We start from the raw sequence: 27,649 nt of genomic DNA on the forward strand, positions 1-27,649 counted from the left end.
TTGATTTCCTATCTTTCACCATACACCAAAATGAATTCCAGATGGATCAAAACTCTAAAATGTAAAAAATTAAATCCTAAAAATACTAGAAGAAAAGATAATAGACACTGTTAAGTCAGCGAGGAGAAGGCTTTTAAAAATATAACACAAACCTTAGAAGCCATAAAGAAAAAATAGATAATTTTTATTCCTTGAAATTTTTTTACTTGGAAAACTCCATAAAGTTAGACGATATACAACTCTGAAAAACAATCTGAGGGTTTTGAAGGGGCGGGGGGTGGGAGGTCGGGGTACCAGGTGGTGGGTATTATAGAGGGCACGGATTGCATGGAGCACTGGGTGTGATACAAAAACAATGAATACTGTTATGCTGAAAATAAATTTAAAAAATTAAAAAAAAAGATACAACAAATTGGGAGAAATGTTTAGAACCCATAACACAAATTTTTACTTTCCTTAATGTAAACGGTATCTGCAAATCAATAAGTAAAGAACAACAAATCAATAGAAAAAAAGGCGAAGGATATGACAGAAAAGAAAATTCAAGTGTCTCTTAAATACATGAGAACATGTCCAGCCTCATTTAATAGAAATGCAAAATTAAACTACCCTGGGATATTATTTCTTTCACCTATCAGACTGGCAAAGATAGAGTAGTTTGTCAACTTTCTGAGTTAATGATGGCTAGGGAGTTACTCTCTAAAAGTACTGGTAGGAATGTAAGTTGAAATAGCTTTCTTTCCTTTTTTTAAAAGATTTTATTTATTTATTTGAGAGAGAGAGAGAAGGAGTGGGCGGAGGGGCAGAGAGAGAGGGAGAAATAGACTCCCTGCCGAGCAGGGATTCCCAGGACCCTGGAATCATGACCTGACACAAAGGTAGACACTTAACCAACTGAGCCACCCAGGTGCCCCTAAGTTGGTATAGCTTTCTAAGGAAAGTTAAGTAATATTTACCCAAAACTTAAATCCCTCTGCTTTTGACTCAGCCATTTCACTTCTAGATATTCTAATGCAAATAATCAAACATGTAAAATGAAATTTATACAAGTATATCCATTGTACTGGATAGTACAATGGATATACTTGTATAAATTTCATTTTACATGTTTGATTATTGTACTGGATAGTACAATGGATATACTTAAATATTTTACTGTAGTTAAAATAGCAAAATACCAGAAGCCACATAAACATTCATAAATAAGGTACTAGGTAGACCTATTACAGGATGTGTTCAATAGAAAACTCTGCTAATGTGAAAAAGAATGAAGTAGCTCTGCGTAAACTGATAGGGAACAATCTCCAAACTACATCATTAAATGGAATAAGCAAGGGGCGCCTGGGTGGCTCAGTGGATTAAAGCCTCTACCTTAGGCTCAGGTCATGATCTCAGAGTCCTCGGATCGAGTCTCTTGTGGGGTTCTCTGCTCAGCAGGGAGTCTGCTTCCCCCTCTCTTTGCCTGCCTCTGTGCCTACTTGTGATCTCTGTCTGTCAAATAAATAAATAACATCTTTAAAAATATATCTCAAGGATTTCTGCTTCTAGATAGAGCAGACTAGCTTGATCCTATCACCCTTGTTGACAGTAACCAGAAAAGCTGAATAAAATATTTCAAAACTCTGCCTAAAAGCATCAGGGCAGCACAGATTTGAGGGATCAAGATCTCAGGGAGAAGAGAAGCAGAGCAGGGTGGGCCTAACAGCATGTCACTTTTCCCTTTAGGACATTTGCTGATTCACAATTGGCAGATGACAGCCTGAGAATCTGAGCAGATCTTCTGACAATCTCACATTACTGGAGAATAAAAATTGGAGTTCCACAGCCATGAGGAATGAAGGGCCCCAATAAACACCCCAGTTTTCAGTTGGGATCACTGGAGGACTGTTCCGCAAGAGTAAAGGTAATAGGAAATAGACCAACACTTAAGAAGACTGAAGCCCGGTCTTGCTTGTTTGTTTTTAGGCACTCAATCAATGGAGATTTTTATTCCTGTTGACATTGTTATGGATGCTATTGTTATCACTATTATTTATCTAATAAGGTTATAAATGTTGGAACAGCATAGAAAAAATTCTGTGGTAGAAAACATGTACCATAAACTTACCATTTTAACCATTTTTTTTTTTTTAAAAGAGAAGTAGAGAAAACATGTGCTCAAACAGATCATGGGTAGGGGGCAGAGGGAGAGGAAGAGAGAAAATCTTAAGCACATTTCACACCCAGTGTGGAGCCCAAAGTAGGGCTCAATCTCACAACCCTGAGATTATGGCCTGAGCTGAAATCAAGAGTTGGACACTTAACTGACTGAGCCACCCAGGCACCCCTATCATCTTATCCATTTTTAAGTGTACAATTCAGTAGTGTTAAGTATGTTTACATTGTTGTGAAAGATATCTCGAACGAGAATCTTTTCATCTTGCAGAACTGAAACTCTGTACTAATTCAGCTACTATCCCCTCACCCTGCTCCCTTGTCTCAGGCTTTGGTAACCATCATTCTACTTTCTATATCATTAATTTAACTAATTTAGATACTTCATAGAAGTGGAATCATACAGTATTTATCCCTTTATGGCTGGCTTATTTCATGTAGCATCATGTCCTCAAGGTTCATCCCTTGTTGTAGCTGTGGCAGGATTCTCTTCCTTTTAAGGCTACATTGTATTCCATTGTATGTATATACTGAATTTTGATTATCCATTCTTTCAAAGATGGACTTTCGGGTTGTTTCTACCTCCTGGCTATTGTGAATAGTGCTATGGACACGGTGGGCAAATATGTCTTTGAAATGCTGCTTTCAGTTCTTTTGGATCTAAACTGAGAAGTGGAATTGCTGGATCATACGGTAGTTGTATTTTAAACTTTTTGAGGTACTGCCATACTGTTTTCCAAAGTGGTTGCACCATTTTACAAGCCTACAAACAACACACAAGAGTTCTAACTTCTCCACATTCCCACCAATACTTGTTATTTTCTGTTTTTGTTTTTGTATTTTTTTTTTTTTTTTTAGATAGCCATCCTCATGGGTGTAAGGTAATATCTCAGCATAGGACTTTTTTTGAAGTATAGTTGACACACAGTGTTACATTAGTTCAGTACAGTATAGGGATTGGACAAGTCTTTTTTTTTTTTTTTTTAATTTCTTTTCAGTGTAACAGAATTCATTGTTTACATACCACACCCAGTGCTCCATGCAATACGTGCCCTCCTAATACCCACCACCTGGCTCCTCCAACCTCCCAACCCCGCCCCTTCAAAACCATCAGATTGTTTTTCAGAGTCCATAGTCTCTCATGGTTCATCTCCCCTTCCAATTTCCCTCAACCTCCTTCTCCTCTCCATCTCCCTATGTCCTCCATGTTATTTGTCACACTCCACAACTAAATGAAACCATATGATAATTGACTGTCTCTGCTTGACTTATGGACAAGTCTTGTTTTATTTTTTATTTTTTTTTTTAGATTTCATTTATTTATTTGACAGAGAGAAAGAGAGAGAGAGCACAAGCAGGGGGAGGCAGAGGGAGAGGGAGAAGCAGGCTCCTTGCTGAGCAGGGAGCCAGATGTAGGACTCAATCCCAGGACCCTGACATCATGATCTGAGCTGAAGGCAGATGCTTAACCTACTGAACCAGGCGCCTGGGATTGGACAAGTCTTTATGTTATGCTATGATCACCACAAGTGTAGCTACCTTCCGTCACCATATAATACTATTATAGTACCATTGACTGTATTCCCTATGCTGTACCTTTTATTCCCATGACCTATTCATTCCATAACTGAAAGCCTGTATCGCCCACTCCTCTTCACCCATTTTACCCATTTCTCCATTCTCTTGCCCTCTGCCAGCCATCCATTTGTTCTATTTATGAGTCTGTCTGCTTTGTCTATTTTTTCTTAGATTCTTCATGAAAGTGAGATCATGTAGGAATGTCTTTCTCTATCTGACCTATTTCACTTGGCATAATCCTCTCTCAGTCCATCCATGTTGTCACAAGTGGGAACATCTCACTGTCGTTTTGTTTTGTTTTGCTGAATAATATTCCTGTGTGTGTGTGTGTGTGTGTGTGTGTGTATGTGACATCTTCTTTATCCATTCACCTATGGATGGACCCTTGCATTACTTCCATATCTTGGCTATTGTAACTAATGCTGCAGTAAACATAAGGGTGCATAGATCTTTCTAAACTTATGTTTTTGTTTTGTTTAATTCCAGCAGTGGAATTACAGAATTGTGTCGCATTTACTTTTAATGTTTCAGTGTAGTTTTGACTTGAAATTTTCTCATGATTAGTGATATTGAGAATCTTTTTGTCTGCTTTGTGGCTATTTGTCTATCATCTTTGGAGAAATATCTATTCAAATCCTTTGCCTTGTTTGCTTTGTTTAATGCTCTATCACTTGGACCTACAATATTCAACACATAGATTCTCAATAAATGTTAAATGAAGAGTTGAAAGACAACCTTGACATTGAGGGAAGGCTTTATTAACTCAGAGGAATGACTCTGGTTGGAATTGCAAGCTCCTATGACAGACTAGGGTAGAGAACTATTTGTCCTTTACATGCTTCTCAGATCACATGAAGTCTGCTCAGCTCTGCAAAACAAAATCTGCTCTAAGCACTGACACTGCAGGTATGACTGTGATCCAAGACTTACAGGAAACAGATACCTGCAGGTGATCACTGTCTAAATAGACTGCCTGCCTGAAACTTTTCTTCTCTTGTCTCTAGCCTTATTTTTTCTGCTTCTTATCTCTTCCAGATCTGATCTCTGGCTATCTGACTGATTGCAATTCCTGACTGCTTTACTCCGCCCCATCCCCTTTGACCCTGAGTCTATTTGGCTAGCTCCTGGTCTTTTAGCTTAAATGCCACTCCCTCCAGGAATCCTTCCTTGATTCACAGTCCTAAGATTAGACAAGCTGTACCTCCTCATGCTCCCACAACACCCTACACTCACTCCAACAGTAGTTCTCATCACTCTGTCTTATAACCTCCTGTTCATTTTTCATCCAACACATGCTTAGACTTGAGCTCCTTGAGGACAGGCCCTGGTCCTTCTTTTGTCCTCAGTGCCTAGCTCAGGGCCTAGCCCCTAGTAGAAACTCTGAATATTTGCCAAGTGAAAGAGTTAATGAATGTAGTGTTAAAATCAAGATTCATAAAAGAGTCTGAGGGTGTAGTAGTTGAAATGTTCCAAGTACTTCAGAGCCCCCTCTCTCTGTAAGGTGTTCCCATCCACAATGTTTTCCTGAAATCAATTTTCACAATTGTTAAGCAACAGTTACAGAATGAAATAATTATATATTACTTCCCAATCCCTGCTGTCCAGGTTCTCCTGGTTCTCAGCTTACTCTTGAAGAAGACCTCAACCCGCTAAGTAATTCTCACCACACCCTCTTCTCTCCCTCTGATCAGTTACACTTACTCGTTTGTTTATATATGATTGAAGTATTTATTTCATGTGTGTGCATTTAATATATGCCCAACATAACTGTCTCAGTCCTGGAGCTAGTCCCTGGAGGGCAGACGCTTCATGCTTTCCCCATCGAGAACTTGGCGCTTAACCTGAGAAAGTGGTGCTTCTGGGACGAGGTAATGATTGGAGATGCTTTGTGTCCAGAAGGAGCATATACACAGCTACAGCCAATAGAAAGTTCTGAGAGTACTTCATTTCCTACCAAAAAATCTGCTTCACTGCATTGGTCAGCCAGCTTTTTCTCTGGAACCATGGTCATTCCAGGTCCACCCAGCACCACAAGGTCCTGGCAGACTTTGAGCCAAGAGGCTGGAACTGTTAAGATTGGGGGACATCTTGGATGTGATATGGAAAGCGATTCAAAGGAAGGCCAAGTGAGAGATCTCATAGGCTTTCTCCCCCCAAGATATGAAGAGAGTAGATCATGACTGACACATCATCTGTAGATACCTTACTTACCTGTTGACATGTCGATTGTCTGTATCCCCCCTCCACCATCAACAGAATGTAAACTCCATGGGGACAGAGCCTTTTCTTTGTTTACTGTCTTCTCTGCTACACTCAGAGCAGTGCCTGGCATATAGTGGGCACCCAGTGACTCACCCAGGAATGGACTCGGGCATTGTAACAGTAGGACACTCCCAGCATCCAGGTAGGGGCTGCTGCAGGGCAAGTGATGACTCCATGGGTGCAAAGAGGGTGAGAACAAAGACTGAAGTTTATTAGGACTAGGGCACTAGTCACTGCAATGACAAAATGACAGTGAGCTTCTCAGCCAGTTTGGAGGGGGAGGACAGTAAGTCATGACCAAGTCCAGCCAGTGTCCTCAGACCTCTGTGCTATCTCACACTTCTGGATTGGACACCATAGAGTCCCTGCACTCCTATCAGAGTCCTGGGGAGCTGTGCAAATGGCCCAAGGGATTATCCATCTCTCCTCTGCTGCTTCCTTTGGAGCCCTGTAAAGCCTCTGTTGTGGTGGGGAGTGGCACAGCTTGCATTTGAGCTTGCTTAAAATCCATGCATCTGGCTTACTGTTCTAGAATTTATAACATCAAGTCTACATAAACATTCTTGTAACCCTTGATGTCCTTAAACTTGTTGCTCCTCAGATTTGCTTGGATCTGCCTTTGGCCACTCTTGAAGGGGACAGTCTCCAAAGTGATGCTGGCCCTGTGTTGAGGTTTGAGGACTCCAATGCTGTAGCAGAGAAAAGAGAATGTTAGAAGACCATAGGCATTGTGAGAACTCCAGAGCTCTTTTCCACTCAGCAACCACCGTTTTCCTTTCCTGGAGTTTTTAGAGACTGGCCCCAGTGCCTGTCACCAGAAAGAAGGCTAGTGAGAACCCCAAGATAAGATGGGGGCAAAGGCCACGTACAGCCAGCACTCACAGGACTCTCTGCTGTTTCTTGAAGAGCCCACTTCCTTCCATAGTCAGCACACAGTCTTCCACGTACTCTGAGAGGGGGTTTGAAAACAGCACCTGGATGGAGAGTGGCTGGTTCACAACGGCAGCTCCTAAAACCTAAACAGGGAGATCCAGAGGAGAAGAAGGGAGCAGAAGATTAATCTCATTCCCTAATTCAACAAACGTTTACAGAGGGCCTTGCTCTGCAGATCTGTTTCCTGAAGAGCTGGACTTCTGTGGCCCATGTTTTTTCAGCTATGGCTTAAAGCCACCTTGACGGGTTGTCATTAATGTTTTTTAAAAAATGAAATAGAAGAAAATATCAGTGTATACCACACGAGATATTGTTAAGTAAAACTGTGCTTCATTTATCCATCCATAGATGTTTGTATGAAGTATTTTATATCCTTCAACCCAGCATATGGAACAATCAGGTAAATTGGGATCTCTAGTGATGTTTCCTCTGCTCCAAAGATCTCATCCAAGATTCTCATGCATAATTTGAGTGGAGAGAATCTTCTTTAGCACTTTCTTACTGCAACTCTGCTCCATCCCTTTTCTCCCTCATGACATAACGGGCTCATTTCTTTTCACCCCAGTGTGTGAGTGAAGAGCAATGGAACATTCAAGGATGTAGAGAGATGGAAATAGTCTCAGGAAACCTGGAGGCCCTTTTGGAAACACTCCCTAGAGTAAGACTCCAGTGGCTTGATTTGCCAGATGCGCCCCACCAGGGGGCACCACAGGCTCGCTTGGCAGGATCTAGGAGGCTGCTTGGCCTCAGGGAGGCAGCACTGAAGAGCCTCGGACCCATGAAGTCTTCCCACTCAGAGGATCACAGAGTGTCACAGCAGGCAGTGTCCTCAGAAGCCAGCTAGTCTAATCTTCTCATCTGACAGTTCAAGAAGCAGAGGCTCAGGGACTTGTCCAAGAATGCACAGCCAAGGAATGGCAAATCACACCTGAGCTGACCTCAGGCAGTGCTTTTCTCTCCACTCAGGTTCTTCCCATTTGAGCCCATAGTTCCTCATGTTGACCCTGGGGAAGGCCAGCAGTGGGAGGTGGCACAAGAGAAGGATCTCTTCCCTTCCTCTCCATGGCACGTGCTCAAGGTCCACCCGTAAGAACTTGGGTGGTGCAAGAGGATGGATACCTTGTCCAGTGTTTTCAGATGAATCTCATGTTTCCGGGAGGAAGGTATTTGGAGACACCAGAAGAGGCAGTGGAAAAGAGGGGCTGCTTTCCTGAACAGACTCTCAGAGGGCTGCACTCCCTACGAGTGCAGATCGCCAGGAGCCCCCAGGCCACTTACATTAATTATGATGCCTGGATAGGCTAAGGTGATGATCTTGTCCACCAGGATCTTTTCCGGACTGCTCTTCTCTTCGCCCAGGGCATTGATACGGATCAGCTTGTCTGTTGACAGGTACTGGCTATACTGGGAATACGGAATTCTACAGGAGTGGGTCTTTGCTAGGGAGAAAACAAAAAGATGAGGTGAAAGTAGCTGGGAAAATCAACTAGGCCTGGGTTGGATCTGGGGGATCCTTCTTTGGGGAAGAGGGGACCAACATGTACTAAGCCCCAGTGAAGCAGGTTCTAGGTTTTCAGTTGGAGAGGTTGAGGTTAAGAGAGGCAAAATGGTTTCCGCAGGGTCATTCTCCTGGTAAATGGAGGAGCTGAGGTTCTAACCAAGTTCTATATGCCTCCAAAGCTCAGGCTTCCCCCACTAAACCAGTCTTTCTTCCTTGAAGTAGTAAAGGGAAGGAAGGAGGAGCAAGAGAAAAGAGGGAAGGGGGTGGAAGGAATCTGCACCAAAGGGAAAATTAAGACTGTTGTCACAGAGGTCTGTCCCCAGAACTGTGGCATCTGGCTTGTCTCCACTGGTATTTCCATAGCCCACTCTGTGTACCCAGACTGTCCCCATGCCCAGACCCAGAGCCCATACCTTCTTCAGGAGAGAGTGTGATGAAGGCTGTGTCCTGCCAGAAGGGCGGAAGGGGGCTGCCATCATGCAGGAGGGACTGGGCACTCAGGTTCACTTTGAGGTCCTTGAACTGGAGTGACATGTTGAGGGCCAGCAGGACAAAGCGTATGTCCTGGCCCATGTGGGGAGGGTCAAGCAGCTGGAATTTCAAGGAGACCTGGACAACATCACTAGGCCGAAGGGAAGGCGTATTCAGGCCCCGAAGGCCGTCCCCGCTCCGTGGCTCAGGTGTGGAATATTGTGAGTCTGCTTGGTGGGGGTCTTCAGACCTTCCAGCCTTCAGCTTCTGAAGAGCCTTCAGGAACACCTGCCTCTCCTGGGGAGAACCTGGAAGGGCAGAGACAGTATTAGCTGTCCTTCTCAGGGAGGACAGCCTTGGCCAAACACTGCAGAGCTGTTAAAACCCTCATTTCCAACAACAGACATTCCCTACTATTCATCAGGTTCTTTCTTTTCTTTAAGATTTTATTTATTTTCTTGAGAGAAAGAGAGAGAGAGAGAACACACTGTGGGGGGAGGGGCATAGGGAGAAGCAGGCTCCCCACTGAGCAGGGAGCCCAATGCTCCCCACTGGAGAAAGGGAAGGCCTTCTGGACCTTCTCTTTGGTGCCATGGAAGGCCTAGAACTATTTTTCTTTAAATCACTAGCACTGTTTTACTTAATTGTTTATTTACCTACTTTACCCATTTCTCCCTTCCCGCCCCCACCTCTGGTAACCACCAATCTGTATTCTGTATCCATGAACTTGGTTTCTTTTCTTTTCTTTTTTTTAGATTCCACATTTAAGAGAGGAAATCATACAGTATTTGTCTTTGTCTCATTTCACTTAGCATAATGCCCTCGAGGTCCATCCATATTGTTGTAAACGGCAAGATTTCATTGTTGTTTTGTGATTGAAAAATATTCCATCATGTATGTGTATGTATGTATGTATGTATGTGTATATATATGTATGTATATCACATTTTGTTTATCCATTCATCCCTCAGTGGACACTTGGGCTATTTCCATAGCTTAGCTATCCTGAATAATGCTGCAGTGAATAAGGGGGTGCACGTATCGTTTCAGGTTAAAGTTAGTGTTTTAGTTTTCTTCAGACAAATACTCAAATGTGCAATTGCTGAGTCAAATGGTAGCTCTATATTTAATTTTTTGAGGAACCTCCATACTGTTTGCCACAGTGGCTGCACCACCTTGCATTCCTAACAATCCTTGCATAAGGATCCCCCTTTCTACACATCCTCACCACCAACAACAATACAATCCATATACAGTTGAGTAAAATGGGGCTCAGAGAGGTCCCGTCACTTGTCCAAGTCCCACAACATGGAACGGGCAGAATCCAGGTGGAAACCAAATATGCCCAACACAAAAATCTGTGCTCATGGTCATTAGATTCTATTCTGACTTCCCCATGTAAAAGATAAAGGCCCCAAAATGAGGAAGACAAAAAGAAAGAAAGAAAGAAAGAGAGAAAAGAAAGAAGAAAAGAAAGAAGGAAGAAAGGAAGGAAAGAAGAGAAGAGAAAATAAAGTAAAGTAAAATTCAAGCAAGCTGAATTCCCAGAGAGGCCTGACTTCAGTTGTAGGTGGTACTGTGGCCAGGATATGCAGGAATACTCACCTGAGCTTCCCTAATAATCCTAGCAGCTGTATTCACGTAGCACTCACTGACCCCAGTGTATGTCCCACCCCTTCAGTGCGTCCCCACATTCTCCCCAGGCAGAGGCACTTTTTTTTTTTAAGATTTTATTTATTTATTTATTTGACGGAGAGAGATCAGAAGCAGGCAGAGAGGCAGGCAGAGAGAGAGAGAAGGGAGCAGGCTCCCTGCTGAGCAGAGAGCCCGATGCAGGGCTCGATCCCAGGACCCTGGGACCATGACCTGAGCCAAAGGCAGCGGCTTAACCCACCGAGCCACCCAGGCGCCCCAGCAGAGGCACTTTCTAAGCCTAGTTCCAGGCAAAAGAGGATCTCAAGGCATCTACTTTAGCAAGAGTGATGTGAATTAGATTTAGCTCACCTGTGGTCTGCTCTTCCCCCAGATGCCATCAGGCCGAGTGGGAGATCAAATACTGCCCAGCCGAGCAGCACTCTCAGGCCCACAGGAATATAGCTGCAAACCCCCAAGAATACGGTGGAGCCCCGTGGACCTCTAGCAAATGCTGCCAAAGCCCACCCAGCTTGAGGAGGCACCCTGTGTTGGCTTTCTCCCCTCTCCTGTCTCACTTGTTCACTCTCCTTCCTGCCAGTATTTGCTGGATGGCCTCACAGATCAACCACTTGTACTTGAGTCCTTGCCTCAGGACCTGTTCTGGGTTCCCCAACCAAGATAACCCCCAGTGGATGGAGGTGAAGGGGATGGCAAATAGCCAGCTGGGCTGTGTTCAGTGCTTACCTCTTGCTGTGTAAAACCCCTTCTTAGGCTCAGATTCTGGAGCTTCTCTGTGGGTCCCAAAGGCCCACTTAGACAAACCACAGATTAATTCTACTTGCCAGCACTCCCAGCCACTGCTCAGCTACCCGCCAGTCCCCCATTTTCCTGATTCACTCTTGCTCCTCACTCAGCTTCTGGTCCTCAAAGACTATGCTTTCCCTTGGCTCCCTGGGGGTTGAACCTAGTGGTTGGTGTTTCTCAGATCTTGAGAATAAGTTCACGCCTGACTACTTTAGGTGCCTATTCGCCCCTGCTGACTTGAGTAAGAAGCCCCTGTCCGGTCTCCCATGTCTCAGATCCAACCTCATCAGGAGGTAGGTGTCCAGAGTAAACATTCGGCCTTATGTTAGCCTTGGTGCTGGTTGGTGGTCTGGATTGTCCTACAAATACTCAATTAGGCAAAGTTAATTAGGCAATATGTTAAATGAAATTCATTAAATTAACTAATAGAATAGTGTTTACTAAATCCCCTCCCATCTTGAGACAGAGGCTAACTTTTCAGAAAGGCTATTGGTGGGATGCCTGTCAGTGGCCCTACAGTCAGTGTGAACATCTTGTGGAGAATGCTCACTGGCCTGTGGGGATATGGGGGCGGGGGGTGGCGGTGGGCACAAGGAAGTGAGGCAGTGGGAACATCTCAGTTGGGATCCTAAAACTGAGGAGACAGTGGACCCAGGTTCTGTCCTTCAGATTCCATCTGGTTCCCCAGCTGCTGGGAGGTTTCCTAGGGAAGGTGTCCCCAGGGCTTGGTCTCTGGTGGGGGCTGGCTCCGTCATACCTTCTATGTATTTGTAGTTCTCCGTGATGTCATCTCGCTCGTCACTTTGAATGCTCTTGGTGCTGATAAAATTGCCAACAGTATTCGTGTCCCGGTGAATCTTCTGTTCCTTCCCTCCATAGACAAGCCAGGACATGCAGTCAGCATTCACCATGGAAAAGGCAAATGCTGTGTCATAGTTCAGTTCCACCTCTCCCTCTTTGATGGCTCTGACGGAGGCAGGGCCGCAGCAGTAGAGGCCTGAGGAGAACAGAAGAGCCACAGTGGTTGGTTGCCACAGGGTCAGGCAGGGGCAAGGGCAGATTCTGTGGGAGTGGGTTCCACCTTCTGAACAGCCTCACCATTGCTTGTCTCCTGAGGTGTGGCATCCAGCACCTGCCAGCCTCCATATCCAGGAGGGAGATCCTTTCGGGCCATCCAGCACTCATTCCACACGTGAAAATTCCTAAAGGAAAAGCCGGAGGAGTCAATGTCAAATGACACTAAGGGAGAGTTTGTAGTGCTTGTGTTCTTTCCAGAGCAAGATAGGGGGCGGAGGGCAAATGGACTGCTAAACAGAAAGACAGATTTAGTGCACCCGAGGCCATCAGACCTCCATGGGTGAGTGGTGGCAGCTCTTCCTCGTGTGAGCCTCAGCTTGCTCAGAAGAGAGTTTTCTTCTGGGAACAGAGAGTGAAGACTTCCCAAACTAACTGAGGTTAAAATCTCTCTCTCACTCCCTTCAAAAGATCCTCATGGCCCTCAGGGCCTCATGGCCCTGTATGTACTGCTGACAAAGAGATGACAGAAGGAAATGTCACCCAGGGCAGAAAAGTCTTGTGATGTGAAGATTCTAAACGCAGAATCAGTTTTGTGTTCAGCTGAGGCTCAGCCTTCAAGTTGGGGATACAGAGCCCTGGGACTGGTGAATGTGGAGGGGCCATGAGAGGGCAGCAGTCTCATGGGTGCAGTCCTGCCCCATTCTCTCCTGGAGGGGTTTGCCCCAGAAAGAGATGGGGAGGTTGTTTCTCACCAGACACTGTCCTTCTTCTTATTCTCCAAGATCCTGCCCGTGCTGTCATAATATTCATCTATGATCAGGTTTCCATCTGTGTCGTGGCCAGAGTCAAAGTTGGTGATCACGCGGGTAGGGATCCCCAGGCACCTCATTACTGCAGAAAGAGAAAATTAAAATCTCATGGATTTTTCCTATGGATTCAGGAATCCTATGGATTCTTTGAGCCCAGGGAAGCCACTCATTTGGCACTCCCAGGACCTGTCAGGAGCTGTTGGGGCTATGGGTTGGTGATATTGCCAACCTCTCTTCCCACCTTCCTGAGCTCCTCTCTGGGGCTCATTGAAGAGACTCTGGGCAAAGTTTAAGCTTCTGGTTGCTCAGACAAGCACTACCAAGGCCAAGCAAGTTGTGAGTTCTCCTGCCTGCAAGCAGGAGGGGACAGGCACACCTCCTTCGCAAGACTCAGTGGCCTGACTCGGTCTCTTCTCTTTTGGCCTTGAATCTCCATCTTCAAGCCAAATAGCTAGGATTTTGACTCAGACCATCAAATTCTTAGAAAAGAGGTCTGTGGTTTGGATTCCCCCTTTTCCATGGGTGTCTTGGAAGCTTATCAAGGAAAGCCTCACAAAGGAAGGCAGAAAAGGAAGGAAACTATGTAACAAATGCTTAGAAAAGTTGAGAATTTGTACCCAATGGAGAAATTCTAGGAAGGAGGTACAACCTTGTTTTTATTCATGAGACATCTCTTCCCTTTGCCAGCCAACTTCTTTTGCTTTGTCCCCATATTTCCCCTCTTCGGTACTCTTTAAGTGCAGCAATATTCTACCACCAATGTTCTGGGGGCCCTCTCCCTTCAAGTCCCGCATTGGCGGTCGACCCCATTCAATAATAATAATAATAGTAGTAGTAGTAGTAACATAGTAATAATAATAATGATTCAATAATAATCACACGTGCCAGGCATGTTGCTAAGTTACCTTCAGGACAACTGTACACAGAAGCTGCTATTATTATCCTCATGTTAAAGATTAAGACTCAGAGGCTAAGAAAAGTTAGCAACCTCGACCAAAGTCACACAGCTAGGCCTGTTACAGACCTGTCACTCAAATCCTGATTACACTGCTGAGCTCGTGCTCAATTCTGACCCTGTCTCCCAGTATTATGCACACAGTTCAGGGCTCTAGTATTTTCACCTTATTAAACATATCAAGCATTTTCCTATGTGATCAAATATTGGCACCAAGCCTCTCCAGGTCAGGGTGGGGGCACATCTCTGGATATACCTTGGAACAGTGAGGAGAGAAGCCCAAAGGGGAACCTGGTGCTCTCTTGGAGTAGCAGGTCTGTGCAGGACCAAGGAATGAGGGCAGGGAGGGAGCAGAGCTGATAGGTGAATTGTGAGTGGAGGTAACAAAGGACAGCCTCATAGGGGAGGGAGAAGTTTGGAAAAGCTGCCACTAAAGGAACAAGAGACAGGAGGAAGGCGAGAGCATCAGATGACTCTGGACCATTGCACAGAACACATTTCTGCTAAGATTACGGTCAGGAGGGTGGGTAAAAGGATACTCAGAGGAGGCACCAAGGAGGGTGGGCAGGGAGAGCAGGAAGCAAGCCTCCGAAATTCACCCTGACTGATCACAAACAGCCAGTTGGAATGTTGGTGGTGGTGTCAACTCCTGCTTAACAAGGCCAGACTGACCTTTCCACCTGAACACAGGTCATTATTCTCACAGCATTCTGAAGTTCTCTGGTAGATATAGCACACGGCTTGTAATGATTTGTTTGCACGTAGGCCCTCCTAAGGGCAGAGTTTGTGTAATATCCATCTTTACCATTATACAGCCATTAACAACACAGAGCCAGACCTGTTTTGATTTGGTGCATTGTTGCTAGACAGGTGAATGAGTGTCCCAGGACTCTCTTCCCCTTTCTGGTGATTTCTGACTTGACACCCAGTGCTATCGTAATGACTGTGCACCACGCTTTGAGTAAGCTTGACTGTAAGCTTTGGAGTGGTGATGGATTTGCCCTCCTCTGTTCCCACCCCTGGCTTATGAGAGGCCTGGGATGGGGGACAACAGCCTGTCCCAGTGAGGCCACGTGGGGCAAGAATGGTTGTTAACATTCTAAACAATGTTTAGGGTGAGGAGTGAGTGAGTGAGGGGAGTGAGCCTCCTTTAGCCTCCACATCACTAAAGGAGCTAACAGCGCCCAGAACTGCATGAGGCTGTACACACATATTTTTCCTGGGTTCTTGCTCCCTTTGTCCTGCCTGCTTTGTCCTCCAACAAAGAGCTCATCCTCTGTCATGGACTTGTCTCTCCCTGTGTGCCCACAACTTCTGAATTTGAATCTTGGGCCTGTATGGAGACCTCGCTGCTGCTGCTTTTTTTTTTTTTTCCATTGATAACTTATTAACATACAATGTATTACTTGTTTCAGGGGTACAGGTCTGTGATTAATCAGTCTTACACAATTCACAGGACTCCCCATATCACATACCATCCCCAGTGTCCATCACCCAGCCACCCTATCCCTCTCACCCCCCTCCCCTCCAGCAACCCTCAGTTTGTTTCCTGACATTAATAGTCTCTTACGGTTTCTCTTCCTCTCCAGCTTCATCGTTTCATCTTTCCCTTCCCTTCCCCTATGATCCTCTGTCTTGTTTCTCAAATTCCTCATATCAGTGAGATCATAGGATAATTGTCTTTCTCTGATTGACTTTCGCTTAGCATAATATCCTCTAATTCCATCCACGTTGTTGCAAATGGCAAGATTTTTGGATGGCTGCATAGTTTTCCATTGTATATATATATATATATAACACATTTTCTTTATCCATTCATCTGTTGATGGACATCTAGGCTTTTTCTATAGTTTGGCTATTGTGGGCATTGCTGCTATAAATATTCGGGTGCACATGCCCCTTTGGATCACTACATTTGTATCCTTAGTGTAAATACCCAGTACTGCAATTGCTGGGTCATAGGGTAGCTCTATTTTCAACTTTCTGAGGAAACTCTATGCTGTTTTCCAGAGTGACTACACCCGCTTGCATTCCCACCAACAGTGTAGGGACCTCGCTGTTTGTAAACACATCCCCAGTTGTGCTTGTCTTCCTTGCCAGCTGAAGGCATCACCATCATTACAGTGCCAGGCACTGCACAGGCATGATCTCATTAAACTATCTCCACAATACTGGAGTTATCCCCACTTTAAAGAGGAGAAACCTGAAGCTTAGAGAGGTTGAGGTCACATGGCAGAAAGAGGAGAGCTGGGGCAGGATTTAAGCCCATGTTTCTCTGATCTCAAAGCATCCCCATGCTTCTAGCAACAGGCCACACTGCTGCAACTTCGCCAAGCATCCAGGCAACAGCTCATTCTCAGTGCATCTTTCTCTGTGAGTTTTCACTGCCTACTTCACACCACACTAACCTCCCTTCCCATGCTCTCACTTAATCCCAGTCACTGCTACATATTTTATCAATGGATGGAGCTCTCTGGGATTTCCTGCATTTGTAGATCTTGTCAGCCAGATCACACATCCCTCTGGAGTAGGACTCTCAGAGGACACTTTTCTTGCATTTCTTTGTTTCCAGCATAATGCTGGGCACAAAGTAGATGATCATTAAATTTGTGCTGACATGAGTTGTCTTTAACCTGTGGAAAAGATTTCCGCAGACTGTCAGTCCTAGTGACTCACAGTTTGACATGAGACTCAGGTGACTCTTACGGTGATAATTTTTTGGGAGCTGAGTCCCTCGTAAAAGGGAGGTGTGTGTTTTTGTGTGTATGCACATGCTTGCATGCACACACAGTGATGCTTAGACAAAGGTGGGCACGATATCAGAATCGGGAGAAGGCTGCAGATTTCCCAAGGGATACACCACACCACATTGCCAGCATGAATTACTATGTCTCTTCATTCAGCCATTCAGCACTCCTTCAGTGATACGTGTCAGGCCCCTGAGATTAACCAGGCAATGGGTTAGATGCATACACAGAAATGAAAGACATCCCTGTCTTCAAGGAGTGTAGCTCATTTTCGACTGGTACATCCCAATGGTGTATCAGAACATGGAGGCTGGGGGTGCCTGGATGGCTCAGTGGGTTAAAGCCTCTGCCTTCGGCTCGGGTCATGATCCCAGGGTCCTGGGATCGAGCCCCGAATCGAGCTCTCTGCTCGGCAGGGAGCTTGCTTCCTCCTCCTCTCTCTCTCTCTCTGTCTGCCTCTCTGCCTACTTGTGATCTTTGTCAAATAAATAAGTAAAATATTAAAAAAAAAAAGAAAACCATGGAGTCTGTTTCAGGACTGGCCATGTAGCTTCTCACAAGTTCTTTTCCGTCCCCTGCTCCCCTATTACCTCCTCATGTGGAAATGTGACTCTCATTTAAAAGAGAAATCAGTGGGGCAGCTGGGGTGGCTCAGTGGGTTAAGCCTCTGCCTTTGGCTTAGGTCATGATCTCTGTCCTGGGATTGAGCCCCACATTGGGCTCTCTGCTTAGCGGGGAGCCTGCTTTCCCCTCTCTCTCTGCCTAGAGAGATCTCTGACAAATAGGTAAATAAAATCTTTTAAAAAAAATAAAAGATAAATCAGTGTAAGTTCCAGTTCAATTTGTTGACATTATTTGGTCAACTTTGCTGCCACCCTTCCATGGTTTATACTGAAGAATATAGTCAAAGCTTCAGCTAATAGAGTTGAAGGGACTGCATCTAAATATGATGATATTTAGCATCTTTTAATTTTTCCCTGGACACATAAATTTTCCATATGGGAAAAGTACCTTCCCCTCCTATGCCTTTAATTGTTCCTTAAGCCCAGAAGGTTATATTGTCTTGATTTTTCAGCTATACCTTCACAAGGTCATATTAGAACTGTTCTTCATTATCTGCAATGGCAATGAATCCCGAAACTGCTCTAAAAAATATCTACTATAGGGGCACCTGGGGGCTCAGTTGGGTAAGAGTCCGACTCTTGATTTCAATGTAGGTCGTGATCTCAGAGTTGTGAGATCAAGCCCCAGTCAAGTTCTACACCGAGCGTAGATCCTGCTTAAGATTCTCTCTCTTTCTCCCTCTATCCCTCTCCCTCCTCACACACACACACACTCTCTCTCTCAAAAAAATAATAACAAATAATGTCTACTTAATAAAATTACCAAGCATGTAAAGAAGCAGGAAAATATGACTCATAACCAGGAAAATGTCAATCAATAGAACTAGATCTAGAAATGACAGAGATGATAGGATGAGCTGACAAGGATTAAAGCAGCTATTTTAAATGTTACAAATATGCTCAAGAGGAGGTAAAAGAAAACATGAACATAAGAAGAGAAATGGAAGATAGAAAGAAGATCCAATGGAACTTCTAAAGATGAAAAATACAATATATAAAACAAAAAACATATTGGACAATATATTGCACTATAACAATATATTTTTCCTCCTGTAAGAGCACTTTCAGAGACAATGTTACATATTAAATACATCAAAATGTTTCCCTCTTATGGGGGGAGGTGAATAGGAATGGGTTATAAGACAAAAGTGAGGGAAAACCAATTAGTTAGGTATTTTTAAAGATTTTTATTTATTTATTTGATAGAGATCACAAGAAGGCAGAGAGGCAGGCAGAGAGAGGGAGAGGGAAGCAGGCTCCCTGCTGAGCAGAGAGCCCAATGCAGTGCTCGATCCTAAGACCCTGGGACCATGACCTGAGCTGAAGGCAGAGGCTTTAACCCACTGAACCACTCAGGTGTCCCAATTAGTTAGTTTTTTAAAAAGGGGCATGAAGCAATAGTTGAAATGAGATGGGTTGTTGGTTTGTACCAGGATGGTGGCAAGGAAGATGGTGAGCTGTGATCAGATTCTGGAAACATTTAAAAAAATAAATAAAATAAAATAAAATAAAAAGGGACATGAGCAGATCTGTTATGATAAATATTATGAAATGAGGAATATGATTAATTTAATCCTAAACCCTCCAAGGAACAAAGAAAGGAAATAATGTTAAAAAAAAAAAAAAGTGAATTTTAGGGGATGACCAGAAACACTTTGTGAATGAGACCCAGCAAGACCTCTGGAGTCCAAGAGGCTGAGATTAAAACAGTATCAGACTAAATATAATAGTTAACATTTATGTAAAGCTAACCAAGTGCCAGGCATTTTTCTAGGTGCTGGCCATATATTAATCCACAACCTGGTAAGGGAACATTCCATACAACCCAAGATGTCTCATAAATCAATGGAGAATAATAGTAGATTTGTGTTTGAGCCAAAGGATGAAGCAAAATAATACACCAGGAACTTGGCTGAGGTTCTTTTTGTAAGAGCTAAAGGCTCAATAAAAACAATGAGAATAACAGTTGTATTCAAATGAAGACAATGAGGTACTTTATAGAGGCCACTACACAACTGAGTGAGAAGAAATCTTAGGTGGACATCTAGCCTGGGTGTGTTCAATAAAGTATTAAGCAGAGAATCCTATATCCAAGGCAAGACAAGAGTAGGGACCCAATATACAAAAAATATACAGATGGGGTAGTTTTGGATGCAGAGAGGAGGGCCCAGTCCTGAGCAACACAGCCTCCTCATTTCCCACCACCCTTCCCACCATGGCTCTTGGGCCCAGGTGTCTACAGAGGAGGGGAATCATACTCCATAGACCTGCTCACAGTCAGAGTTCATGTCTTCCAAGTCGTTGCCACTCCTGCCCCATGCAGCTGTGGGCAGGAACAGACAAGGCGCCTTCCTAGGATGTTTAGCTTTAAAACAAAAACAAAACCCCAATTTTATTGAGATATAATTCACATACCATGAAATTCACCCTTGTAAAATGTATAATTCAGGAGTTCTGGTCTAAGATGGTGACGTAGGAAGACTCTGAACTTAACCTCCTCCACACACACCAAATCTATACCTATTTATTGAACACTTCCTCTTGAAAAAGAACTGAGGGCTGACTGAACAGCTTCTGCATAACAAAAGACAGACCACATAGAGAGTGGCAAGAGAGAGGGAGACATAGTGACAAAGGGAACCCCCACCCCAACTCTGGGAACTGCAGCAGGGATGGATGATACTGGGAGCCAGACTTAGAACCCTGACAAATGGGGTGGGGGTGGTGGTGGAGCTGCTGGAACTCTCTCCAGGTTCCCTGTCACAGGGAGTAGATGGCCAGAAAAGGAAAAGCCTGATGACTAAGAGCTGTGGGTGGCCAACCCGGAGTGCAGAGAAGGTAGGCCAGAGATTTGTCTGAAATTCCTAAAATAACAGCCACCTAAATGAGTGTCAAAGTAAAAACCTGTTCAAAAAATTGAAAGTGTATCTTTGATGCAAGCAAATTTTCCTTTTGGTGATTTTTTTTCATTAGGAAGTTGAAGTTAATATATTGACGTTTAAAAAGGCCGTTCTGAACAGAGGCAGTGCTGCAGAGGGAAGAATGCATTTCTGAGTCAGACACAAGAGCCACTTGGTCACTTCAAGCCTCAGTTTTCTCATCTGTAGATGATGCTACCTCACAGGTGGTCCTGAGTGAAAGTACCCAGCATATGCCTGAAGTCCAGAGGATGCTGGGTAAATAGCAGTTGTTAGTGAGGTTTATGCATCAGTATAACCTAGTGGTCACAGCGTGCCAGACCTGGGTATGAGACCCGCCCTGCTGCTCAGTTTACTCATCTGCAAAGTGGAGATGATGATGGTAGACCCTACCTCCTAAGGTCATTTGGGGGGATCCCACGAGGTGATCCTAGCTGTACTTGCTAAACATTTCCGGCCCTATTTATTCTTAGCACTCTTCATATATGTATTCCCTCAGTTCTTCCAATAACCCTATGAGGTAGGTACTATTACTTTCTCCATTATAAGTCTGGGGCACAAGTTAAATGACTTGCCCAAAGCTATTCAGCCAACTGATGGTAGTACTGGTATTTGAACCCAAGCAGCCTGCCTCCAGAGTCCACATGCCTCACCATTTAGGTTGTCAAGATTTTAGCACGGTGCCTGGCACTAAAGAGATCCCCAGTAAATGACAGCCATTGTGAGTGTGAAATAACAATACTAACAACAAATGTGCTTTGGCAGCTATATTGAGCTAAGGAATTTGTTAAGTCCTGGGATTTGATAAAGGCTAGGTCTTACTCAACTTTGTATCCAAGAGTACTTAAAGCACCATACCTAGCATAGAATAAGGACTCAATAAGTGTGGCTGAATGAAAAAATCAATTTTTCAAACAGATGCACTTATTAATATACCCCACAGTGGCCCTTTTGGGGAAGGCTGCTGCTGCTTGAGCTACAGTTGGATCAAGTCACATTTGACCCACTTTGCCCAACCCTTTGCTTCCCAGGTCACTAAGGGGCCATGATTCTCATAAACATATTAATTGGCTTGCTCTCCTTGCATAATCTCCATTTACTGGCTCCACCCCTCTCATTACCCAGTTCCAGACAACTACACCCAAAGCCCTAGTCCTCTCCGTCCTCACACACACAGACCCAGCCATTCCCCTCTAGGTTTTTCCATGCGGAGGAAAGTTCCCTCTCCATCCTGCCCAAGAGTAATCCATCCTCTGCCTGCCAGTCCTGTGTCTGCTCCCTGGATGACTCAGACACCCCCGTTCGCCCATATCTCTGTGGCTCCCCCGTATCAAAGCTATTGAATTTCTAGTTTCCTGTCCCTGAGCAATCGAAGCCTCCGAGTCAAGGTGCGGCTCCGCAGTGGCAGAGGGGGAAGAGCTCAGGACTTCTTCCTCATCAACCCATGAAGTCATCCTCTGTGGGTGTTTGCAGAAACTTCCTTGTACCCTTGGCCAGAGGCCTGGCACTTGCTCCCCAGCATCAAGGCACGGGGGTGTCCCTAGGCTTCCCCAAGAGTCCAGAGATGGGCTTAGCACACATAAGCACACAGACTGCACCAGGCTTTGCCATGCAGGGAACTTCGTCGTTGTTGTTTTTAAGATTTATGTATTTATTTTAGAGAGGGACTGAGAACACAGTGGGGAGGGGAGAAAGGAGAGTGAGAGAGAGAGAGAATCTTAAGCAGACACCACTGTGAGCACAGAGCCTGATGCGGGGCTCCATCTCATGACTCTGAGGTCATGACCTGAACTGACATGAACCAAAAGTCGGATGCTTAACCAACTATGCCACCTAGGTGCCCCTGTCATATAGGGAATATCTACATGAAAGGCCTGAGCTCTCAAGGAACACTAACATTCCTGGGTTGGAATAGAGGGTGCTCTGAGCAAAAGTAGTTATTTGGCCTCTTTTCCCAGCTAACAAGAGTAAGAGTTTCCTGACCATGACCCAAGTCAGGTACACAGATATGCATGCCTAGAGGCTGAGAGCTAGCCTAGGCACGGGGGGCAGGGTGAAGGTCAGGACCAGTAGCAGGTTGGGCCCTGGGTGAGGCAGAAGGCTTCCTCCTGCTATGTCTAATATGTGACTTATTTCCAGGTATCAGTTGCCTCAAGATTCACCACTCCCCACTTCCTTCTGCTTGCTCCTCTTGCCACCTACAAATCAACTTCCATCGGCTTTCCTTCTCCATTACATATTTTTATTTATTTTATTTTTTAATTTTAAAAAAGATTTATTTATTTTTTATTTGAGAGAGAGAGCGAGCGAGCAAGTATGGGAACCCAAGCAGGGTGTGGGGAGTGTTGGTGGCAGAAGGAGAGGGAGAGAATCTCAAACAGACTCCCTGCTGGGCACAGAGCCATCTCTCCAGGCCTCAATCTCATGACCCCGGGATCATGACCTGACCTGAAATCAAGAGTCGGATGTTTGATTAACTGAGCCATCCAGACACCCCCACCTCCCATACATAATTTTTAGATTTTCTTCTACTAGTGTAACATATACTTCCTATCTGAAGAACTGATCTCCCATTTTCCTTCATTCCCTATCTCCCTTGACTGAGTCAGGCCTCTAGACCTGCTGAACATGAGACAACTCCAAATTCAAGGTCATTTTACTTCAGCCGCCATCTTGCTCTGACCCTATGGGGCCCACACCACCACTGTGATGCACATTTCCCTTCCAGGTCAAGATCACTCTCCAGGCTCAGAAAGGACAATAATCAGTTTGTAAGTTTTCTAATTACTTGACCTTTCATCTCATTCCTGTCTGGAACCAGACAATTTCTAGTCAGGCTCTTAGGCTGTCCAAAACCAAAGGAAGAGAAGAGTGGGGAAGGGTGCAATTTCATCCTCAGAACCACCCTTTAAGATAAGCCCAGACACATGAAGCCTGAAGCCAGAGATGAGACAGTTCTACAGAAACGACTTCCTTTGAAACATTCCCTGGTGGGACTTGTGCAAGGCTGGAACGAGAATGGTTCAGACGGCTATGACGTGGGCCAGAACACTTTGGGTTTTCTCCAGGGGGCCCGTTCCGCTCCCTACCTGTGCACATGATGGCAGCAAAGACCCAGCACTGCCCGTAGCGCACTGGCTGGCAGCCTGCGGCATGCCACTGTTTCAGGATGGCCACACTTCCTGTCCACTCCGCAGGGTTGACCCCGTCTAAGTAATTCTCACTCCAGTTTCCATTGAGCACCCCATTGTCATCGTTGCTGTTGATCTGAAGAGAAACCATATACAGACGCATTAAAAGCATCCTTTTCCTCAGCAAGATATAATGTGTGGGCTTCCTCACAAGGTTTGTGGGCCCGAAACACAGCAGACTCCTTGATCTCATTTTACGTGGGACTTTCCAGACCTGCTAGGGAAGGGGTGGGGTGGGAAGCCAGCCAGTCATTCTGACTTGTCTCCACTGTTAATTAGTTTAATATTCTATTTCTACCCACCCCCATCAAAGCAAGAGCTCAGCTTTTCGAGCTCTTAAAAATCCTTCAGAGCAAAGGAAATTTCGAAAAGACAAGACCATTTCCCAAACCAGAGCTACACTCAGCCTTCCCTAAAAATTGCACTTTGGAATTAATCAAGGTGATGGCCCACACCCAGCTAACTCAGACCTCGACTGAGAAAACCTGTTACCCAGATTTTTGTCCTCAGTCTCAGCCAAATCGGCCTTGTCAGAGGGCCCCTGCTCTTGACTCTTCATCCCTCCGTTGCAGGGGGCAACTGTGAGTTGGCACCCCCACCCCACACACAGCTTCCTCCCTCTCTGGACACACACTGGGTGGTCAGAGCCAGAGCCAGATCCAAGCTCACCATGGCACACACCACTCTGCTGAGGTAGACCGGGCTTGCCCGCAGGGCACAGTCTGTGGCTGGGTCGATCTGGAAGTTCAGGCTCTTGTCTAGCAGCTCCAGGCAGATGTCTATGATATTCTCTTCAAACTACAAGGGGAGATGCAGCGGGGCGGAGCGCCCATAATTGGCACAGGCAGATATGGGAAGAAATTCAGACCCACCCCGCCCAGCTCTCAAATAGAGTGTGTTTGTGGAATGCAGACCTGTTTGGAAGGTAACTGTGTCCAGTAGCCCAGACACATAGTGCATCCTAAGCTAGATGCTGGGTCTCAGAGCTCTGAGAGCTCTGGGGTCACAAGCCACAGGGTTTGCATATCCTACAAATCAAATCCCTGGTTAAAATGAGTCTGACTGGTTAAAAAGTCTCCTTTTCCTCTTCACTTTTCAATGCCCACACTCCTGGAGCCCATGGGATGTTCTTGCTGAAACCATGTTGCCTCATCCTCCACCTCCAGCTGCTGACCCAGCTCATCATTGGCAGCTGTGGCTCAGGTGCTGCTGCCAACTTGCCTTGGCACCTGTGACTCAGTTGGGCTCTGGAATGACTAATAGCATGTGAGGTACAGAAACTTCCCACCCAAGGCAGGCTGACCTGTCCTTCAGGCTTGACATGGATGCCACTTTATCTGAGGCTTTCTCTGAACCTGAGCCTGTTTTAGCTTCAGGTAGGATGGAGGCAAGTTCTGTCTTCCCTGCCTGAGCATATGCTCTGTCTCTCTCTAGCTGTTCTTTTTTTTTTTTTTTTTTTTTAGGTTTTATTTATTTATTTGAATGAGAGCGGGGCATGAGCAGGGAGTAGAGAGAGAAGCAAGCTCACTGCATGCCCAGGACCCCGGGGTCATGACCTAAGCCAAAGGCAGACACTCAACCAACTGAGCCAACCAGGTTCCCCCTCTCCAGCTGTTCTTGCAACTCTATGCCCCAGAACTGGCACAGTGCCCAACACATAGTAGGGATTCCATGCATTCAACTCCACAGTTGAATGAGAGTAAATTAATGCATTTACTCCCATGTAATATTCCCACTGGACAATAAATAGGATTAGGAGGCTTCTTTGACCCATCTTTCTCAGGGGACAGTTCCATCAATTCACTTTTCTGCTTTGAAATGTTTGAAGTCCTCTGGGCCTTCAGAATCAAAGCTCTCACCTCCTCTAAACATAAGACCTTCCCTGATCCGGCCCCCTTCTACCTCTCCAGCCTCATGACTCAACACCTCCTGCCTCATCATTTTGCTTCAGCAAAAATCAGATTCCTTGTAACTGTTGCAGCAGACCAAACCATTTCTCCCCTTTGTGTTTCGGCTAATGTGTCACTCTGCCTGGGATATTTTCTCCACTTTCCTTCACTTGGCTAACTCAGTCCAAACATCTCCCTTCCTAGGAAGCTTCCTTGAGAGCTCCATGCCCAACCACATGCTCCTCCTCTGGTCTCCCAGAACCTTCTGTGCCCATCTCACTCTTTGCAATACCCACTGCATGGTAAGTGACCTGCTTATGTGACTGAGTCTCCATTACACCGTTAGCTCAGGGACCGTGTTGAATTCATGTTCACATTCCTAGCACCTAGCACCCGGCCTGGCCTTCAGTAGGCGTTCAATGTGAGTCCACTAAACAAGAGGCAAGGAGAAAGGGAGGGGGGTCAGAAAGAAGCAGTTGCTTACTTCTGTTGCTCACAGATGATGATAAGCTCCTGTCTCTAGGGGCTCTCTAGATCCTCATTTGTCCATGCTAAGTGAGGAGCTGGGGAGGTCAGTTGGGGCCCATTGAGGCTGCCAGATCTCATCTTACCTATGGCCACCTGGGGGGCCTAGGCTGTGTGGCTGCAGCCACATGCGTTAGAGTTCGATTTGGGTAGGTCTAGGAGAGGAACCCATATCAAATGGACACAAGAGCCCCCAGGATTTCCCAGCCAATAGGCAGCTGGCAGCGGGAGCTGGTCTTCTCCCGGCAACGGTGTTGAGAGAGAACCCTCTTCCCTGGCCTGGTGCTGGGCTTCCTGGAGCACCTGCTGGAGGCTGAACTTTATGTGGGAGGCAGGCTTTCATCAAGGCAGGAGTTGTAAAACACTGTGATGAACACAATGCAATTTTTATTTAAAAATCATGCTTTGGAATATACACATAAAAGAAAATGTAGAGAAACATACACCATGCTAGTGACAGTGTTTAGCGTGGCCTTCATACTCCAAATACCTATTTTTGCGATGTTTCTTGTAAAGTTTTTTAATCAGTCAGGTATTAGTTTTATAATGAAAAAAGATATCAAACTAACAAAGAGGTAATATTAACCAGGAGGGAAATGCATCGCTGCATGTCCCTGAGATGTTCAGGGACAAGTTACCTCTGTATGACAGAACTGATCCTAGAGTCTGGCCTGGGCAATGAGGTTGAAGTGAGAGAGGCAAAGCGGGCCCTAGTGGAAACAGTTCAACAAACAAAAACCAGGCACCATCATGGCCATCATCACTCTTGTCCCTTCATCCTCATCATCATACTCAAAGGAATTCCAGGGTGGGTGCCTTTAGCTGCCCTTCCCCCTTGGATCCTGATGTCCAAACCAGACATGATCAGCAAAGAACATCTTCCAACTGACTATGACTGCTCCTCTAGCTCCCTGGAGTGTCATCTCACACCTTACTGTTCCCATTTCTCAGTTTTGGGTGAACCCTGCATGAGGAAAACCCTCCCACCCTGCTCCTGTTCCCCTCTTCCCGTGAGCTGTGAATAGGACTGAGACTCACCTGTCCATAGTTCCAGGGGCATGGGCGGATCCAGTTCTTGTTCCCTTGGTAAATGAAGCCATAATCATTCACAACATATTCCTGCCTCTGGGGCTCACTGTCCAAGTAGACAGAATCGTCTAGGAATCAAAGTGGGAGGACACAAAGCAAAGAAGTCATTTTGCCCTTCCTGCCCCATTCCCATCCCCAGAAGACAAAGTCCCATGGAAACTGAGCTCTGGGGGTACCTGGGTGGCTCACTTGGTTAGACTGCCTTTGGCTCAGGTCATGATCTCAAGGTCCTGGGATTAAGCCCCACTCTGGGCTTAGGGCTCCAGCTTCTGGCCTTAGCAGGGAGTCTGCTTATCCCTATCCTTCTGCCCTTACCTTTGCTCTCTCTGTCTAACAAATAAATAAATAAAATCTTTATTTTAAAAAAAAGGTCTGGGGAGGGCACTGGATGACACCAAGAGGGGCAGAAGGCGGCTGGTTCTTGGAGAGACCCACCTTCTACAGTCCCTCAACACCAGCCACAGGTTCAATCCAACCATGAGGTTGAACAGAAAAAAAATTTATCTTTGGTGGAATTTCTTGGTTCACACAGCACATTTACATCCTCA

The 27,649-nt window shown here is 45.4% G+C and overlaps 2 protein-coding genes across 2 annotated transcripts in view; one reads left to right on the plus strand and one right to left on the minus strand.

Moving 5' to 3' along the window:
* The window catches only part of CCNDBP1 (cyclin D1 binding protein 1), an 83,874-nt gene that overhangs the window by 33,409 nt on the left and 22,816 nt on the right, over positions 1 to 27,649 (plus strand). Inside the window, exon 12 of the transcript XR_006602839.1 lies at positions 1,726 to 1,903. The gene's annotated coding sequence lies outside the window, so the exon portion shown is untranslated. The remainder of the gene's footprint in view (positions 1 to 1,725; positions 1,904 to 27,649) is intronic.
* Positions 5,941 to 27,649, minus strand: part of TGM5 (transglutaminase 5) — a 31,749-nt gene continuing 10,040 nt past the window's right edge. The window contains exons 4-13 of the mRNA XM_004751223.3: positions 27,051 to 27,169; positions 24,268 to 24,396; positions 23,497 to 23,674; positions 13,108 to 13,246; positions 12,437 to 12,540; positions 12,096 to 12,335; positions 8,842 to 9,207; positions 8,206 to 8,366; positions 6,877 to 7,010; positions 5,941 to 6,683 (exon numbers count right to left, since the gene is read on the minus strand). Of these exons, the coding sequence (XP_004751280.1) occupies positions 6,530 to 6,683; positions 6,877 to 7,010; positions 8,206 to 8,366; positions 8,842 to 9,207; positions 12,096 to 12,335; positions 12,437 to 12,540; positions 13,108 to 13,246; positions 23,497 to 23,674; positions 24,268 to 24,396; positions 27,051 to 27,169 (1,724 nt within the window). The 3' untranslated portion in view covers positions 5,941 to 6,529. The remainder of the gene's footprint in view (positions 6,684 to 6,876; positions 7,011 to 8,205; positions 8,367 to 8,841; positions 9,208 to 12,095; positions 12,336 to 12,436; positions 12,541 to 13,107; positions 13,247 to 23,496; positions 23,675 to 24,267; positions 24,397 to 27,050; positions 27,170 to 27,649) is intronic.

The sequence above is a fragment of the Mustela putorius genome, unplaced genomic scaffold (assembly GCF_011764305.1).
Source record: "Mustela putorius furo isolate JIRA1106 unplaced genomic scaffold, ASM1176430v1.1 tig00003898_pilon_pilon_pilon, whole genome shotgun sequence".
NCBI classification, from domain to species: domain Eukaryota; kingdom Metazoa; phylum Chordata; class Mammalia; order Carnivora; family Mustelidae; genus Mustela; species Mustela putorius.